The sequence below is a fragment of the Pectinophora gossypiella genome, chromosome 8, assembly GCF_024362695.1.
Source record: "Pectinophora gossypiella chromosome 8, ilPecGoss1.1, whole genome shotgun sequence".
Classification (NCBI taxonomy): domain Eukaryota; kingdom Metazoa; phylum Arthropoda; class Insecta; order Lepidoptera; family Gelechiidae; genus Pectinophora; species Pectinophora gossypiella.
Genome location: NC_065411.1, coordinates 1,863,562 through 1,868,509, shown reverse-complemented (window position 1 = coordinate 1,868,509; position 4,948 = coordinate 1,863,562). Strand labels below are relative to the sequence as shown.

Here is a 4,948-nt window from a genome sequence, read left to right as displayed (position 1 = left end):
GGAGTGGGCGATCTGGGACTACTTGGACTCGTTGGAGTATTAGGTGTCTGCACCGGAGTGCCATAGTGTTCTGCAGCAGCGGGTGAATTAATCCTACCGTTAGGTGATATAGCTTCACGCAACGGTGTCTTCGGAGACGTGGCTCCCACCATCGGAACATCATCCACCCTTGGTAATTGCAAAGCTGGGGGTTTTGATGGGTAAACTAACGTACTTGAACGCCGCCTTAACTGATCTATGTGTTTATGGGACTCTCTACCTAATTGATCTGTCACTCGATAATCAGTTGTGCTAGTCCGCTGTGTAACTCGCCCCGGCAGCCAACGAGATTCGCCCTGGTATTGGCGTAGCCAAACATCATCTCCCAGGTGCAATTCTCGCTGAATGCCATGGTTCCCTGACTGTTTCTGTTGAACCTTCCTCACCCTATCTTCACAGTCCGGTCGCATTACATCCAATTTAGTCCTTAACTGCCGACCTAACATTAGCGACGCTGGACTCTCCCCTGTAGTACAATGGGGCGTGTTTCGGTAATGCAGTAAGAACGTATCTATGGATAAATTAATGTTCTCATTAAGACGTATAGATTTTCAAAGAAGTAACATTTGTTTTTCTTTAATTTTATTCCTTGGTTATGCAACCTTTGTAAAACCTTTTCTAATACCAATATGTGTGTTTTTTCATCTACCGTCCCTATTATTATATCATCTAAAAATACTTCGACTTGTGGTATATCGCCTAATAAAGTGGACATAATACGTTGAAAAATTCCCGGGCTCGAGGAAAGGCCATACACTAACCGGTTATAGCGGAATAATCCCCGATGTGTATTAATAACTGTAAACTTTTTCGAGTCGTCTAATTCTATCTGATTATATGCCTGCGACAGATCAATCTTTGAGAAAACTTGAGCTCCGTTTAAATTCACTAAAAGGTCGTCTATTTTCGGCAAGGGAAATCTATCAACCAGTAAGGCCGGGTTCAACGTCACTTTATAATCCGCGCATAACCTCAAACCCCCGTCAGCTTTACGTACCGGTACCAAGGGCGTAGCCCACTCCGAGGTGTCCACCGGCTCGATGACCTTGTCCCGGAGCATCTGGTCGAGTTCCGCGTCCACCCTCTCCTTGAGGGCGTAAGGCAAAGGTCGCGCGCGACAAAATACAGGCTCCGCTCCGTCCCGCACTCGCAATGTCGCTTTTCCGCCCGTGAACCGCCCCAAACCGCCATTAAATAGATCCTTATACCTGCCGAACAATTCCAACAATATATTATTATCCTGTCCAACACATTTATTGTGAAACAGGGGTATCTGTATGCCAAGTTCCGTTAGCCACTGTCTTCCTAGTAATGTAGTCGTTGCTCCTTTAATTACAAACAATTCTAAATGCTTCACGGTATTATGATATTTAACTTCTGGTTTTATAACCCCTAAGGGTACAATATTGCTACCATCATAAAATTTTAGCACCAGATTAAAAGGTTCAATCTGCCTATGTTTGAAATATTTATTATAGGTTTCTACACCAATACAAGAAACTGCCGACCCTGTATCAATCTCCATAGGAATTCTATTATTATCTATGTACATTGCAATGCTTACCGGTTTGTAACCGTTTAAACTCAAATGATTTAGCTCTTCATCGACCTCAAACTCGTTTTCGTCGTGTGTGGTGTCGTGTGAGTCCAGGGCCGCTTCCACATGGTGCACCCCTCGTTGCTGGCCGCTCCAGCTGGAGGTGGGCGGCCGCGCGCCCTTTTCTGGGCACACCCGCCTTAGATGCCCGATGCGCCCACATTTACTGCATGCAAAATTCTTGTATCGGCATTCCTGATTGGTATGGTTATCTTTACCGCACGTCTTACACGTCATCCTGGTAAAATTTTCTTTTGTTCCTGCACCCGGAAATCTTTTTCCGCCACGCGGCCGAAATGGCACCGTTCTGACGGAATGCACCGATCCCGCTGCAGCGTTGGCTACCCCCCCGCCTAAACCGGCGTCCGTCTCGCTCGCACCCGTACGTACCACCATCGCTGCATCTCTCTCCGCCGATTCCAACGATAATGCCAAACTGACCGCTTTTGCATATGTTAACTGCGACTCGGCAAAAAGCCTTTGTTTTATTAACTCACTATTAAGACAACACGTAAACTGATCTCGTAAATTATCTTCCAATGTTGTACCGAATTCACAAAACTTAGCCAATTTTTTAAGTTCCGTGACGTACTGTGCTATACTTTCGCCTTCTCTTTGTCTTCTATGCCGAAATTTATGCCTCTCAGCCATGAATGAGGGTTTTGGCTCCAAGTGTTCGCTCATCAGTTTCGTTACGACGTCCAAAGTCAACTCCGACGGCTTCTTGGGGCTTGATAAATTACTTAGCAAATCGTAGGCCTCTTCACCCATAACCGCAATTAATGTTGGTAATTGCATATCCGCCGCGATTTTATTTACTTTGAAATACATCTCCAGACGTTCCATATACGATGTCCAGTTCCCTGACGACACACAAAAAGTTTCAATTTTTCCCACCGACATAATTGCACGCGTTACGAATCCTCGTCAGCCAGTTGTAGTATATGCAGTAAAACGACACGTCTGGTTCTCAATACGTTTATTGCGAGACTAATTAAGCACACATCTACCGACATTATACGCACACATATATCACACGTACTTCGGAAGGCACGCTAAGCCGTTGGTCCTGGGCTACTAGCCCAAACACCTCCACCAACCCGCAGTGGAGCAGCGCGGTTGAGTCCTCCATACCCCCTCCGACGTGGGACGTGTATAAGCTCTTTGTGTATGTACTTGGACTCCTGTCCTCCACCTCTGAATAGTACTGACAATTACTGCTGCCCTGTCAACTTAAGTTATGACCTTAATATTCCCGATCGCATGACAAATGCTCCCCTCTTCCATGCACGACATATATCGCGGGATTGAGCTCTTGATAGATAGGGCGATAGAGAGGACCGATTCATCATCTCTGGATTTGTCATTACTTACACGCCTTATATACGTGAGTGGCATTATATGGCGCCGTTAGAGGTAAATATTATGAAAACTTAAGAAAAAGTATTTGATCAACCTGTCTTTTACAATAGGCTTTGTAGTGTATTCTTTTTTTTTTTTGACGTGACTTATTGTAGATTTGCCGCAGATGGCATTTACTACTTTTTCGGAATTAACTACTTGGCCGGATGTAGTGTATTCGCCTCAATATAATTATATGAATAAATATCGGCTCGTTACCACACATTACGTACGTTTTTTTTTTTTTTTTTTTTTATGCTTATCGATTACCCGTCCCTTTCTATTTCGGTGGATAAGAAAATGACAGGTATAACTTAAAATAAAATTAGATGGTGTGTAGAGGAATTAGCACCAATGTTTATATGCCTGCAATCATCATCATGACGCTTATCCATACTAATATTATAAATGGAAATGTGTGTGTGTGTATGTGTGTGTGTGTGTATGTGTCTGAGTGTCTGATTGTTTGTCAGTTTTTCGCGGCAAAACGAAGCGACGATGTGACGTGACGTTTTTAATGGAGATAGTTGAAGGGATGGTAAGTGACATACACTACTTTTGTCTCTTTCTAACCCCTCCCCTCACTTCCCTAAAATGGGGGGTGGAGCATTCCTCAATTTACAAGGTAGAAAGCTAAAAATTGGTACGCGGAATGTCTGACTAACAAAAAAAATCGTGCACCAATTTTTTTTTTGAAATCTGCCCGCAACACCTTTTCAGAGGTGGTAAAATTTTATATGGGACTTTTCGCATTTTTAAGGTAGGAGGCTAAACATTGATAAATTAGGAAAAGGGAACCGCGTTACCCTAATTTTAATGCGAAAGAAACCGCGGCGAAATGCTAATTAATATGTGTATTTTTTTTTAATTTTCTGGTGATATTTTTTCATTTATACATTACAAGTAAGTTATATGTTTGTCAGCTCGGTGAGGTGTGGGTACTTAGTTCATCTTGCGATAGATGTACGTCTGACTACCCCATTGGGATATAGTCTAGAGCTTATGTTAATATTTTAGTTAACAAAAGATTAACGAAAACTTTATCATCTCAAAGGCAGATAAATGAGCATAATAGTATTGTGACAAATCCTGCTTGGGTAGCATGCGCTGGCGGATAATACTTCAAAAGGCGAGGGAACAGGCAGTGAGCTGAGCCCCGTAGATACAGCCTTTATAGGTAAGCTAGGTATGTACCTGAAGAGATCACAAACAACGCAGTGCGTCCTTTAGGGGTTGGCCTAAGTCATAAGCAATCATCGGGATAGGTTATATAGGTTATTTGGGGTCAACCTGAACTGAGGAGCTCGGTGGCGCAGCGGTTAACGCGCTCGGTCTGCGATTGTTGAAGTTAAGCAACTTTCGCAAAGGCCGGTCATAGGATGGGTGACCACAAAAAAAAAGTTTTCACCTCGAGCTTCTCCATGCTTCGGAAGGCAGGTTAAGCCGTTGGTCTCGGCTGCAATAGCAGTCGTTAATAACCACCAATCCGCACTGGGCCCGCGTGATGGTTTAAGGCCCGATCTCCCTATCTATCCATAGGGAAGGCCCGTGCCCCAGCAGTGGGGACGTTAATGGGCTGATGATGATGAACCCTGAACATTCATACATCCATCTCTCTCTTTATTTAAGAGCTGCGCTCTTGTCGGTGGATTCCCATTTTCAATACTCCATAGATAGGGCGTGTAGAACGGTAGTTGCCCCAATCGCATTCCGTTCCGCAGTACACCGACCAATTTCTCAATCGTTGATGTTTTAGCTAGAGCCCTACCAGAATCCATTTCCTCGGCCTCCAACTAGTACTGATACTGCTGCTGCCCGGAATCAGGGGTGCGCCTTTGAAGTAGCGGTGCCTACTCGCTACGTCACAAGATCGCCATAGAACCTGAGTAGCATACATCCAGTCCATTCAAA

At 44.2% G+C, this 4,948-nt stretch overlaps 1 protein-coding gene across 1 annotated transcript; it reads right to left on the bottom strand.

The window, feature by feature from the left end:
- Positions 1-597: 597 nt before the first annotated feature.
- LOC126368963 (uncharacterized) lies at positions 598-2,667 on the bottom strand. Its single transcript, XM_050013230.1, has 2 exons — positions 1,604-2,667; positions 598-1,247 (listed from the first exon to the last, which is right to left on the bottom strand). Exons 1-2 carry the CDS (start codon positions 2,537-2,539, stop codon positions 1,242-1,244), a joined length of 942 nt encoding a protein of 313 aa, XP_049869187.1. The 5' UTR covers positions 2,540-2,667; the 3' UTR covers positions 598-1,241.
- Between the last annotated feature and the right edge of the window lie 2,281 nt (positions 2,668-4,948).

Coding starts and splice junctions, on each gene's coding strand:
- LOC126368963 (XM_050013230.1), bottom strand. CDS start 2,539: ATGTCGGTGGGAAAAATTGAAACTTTTTGTGTGTCGTCAGGGAACTGG.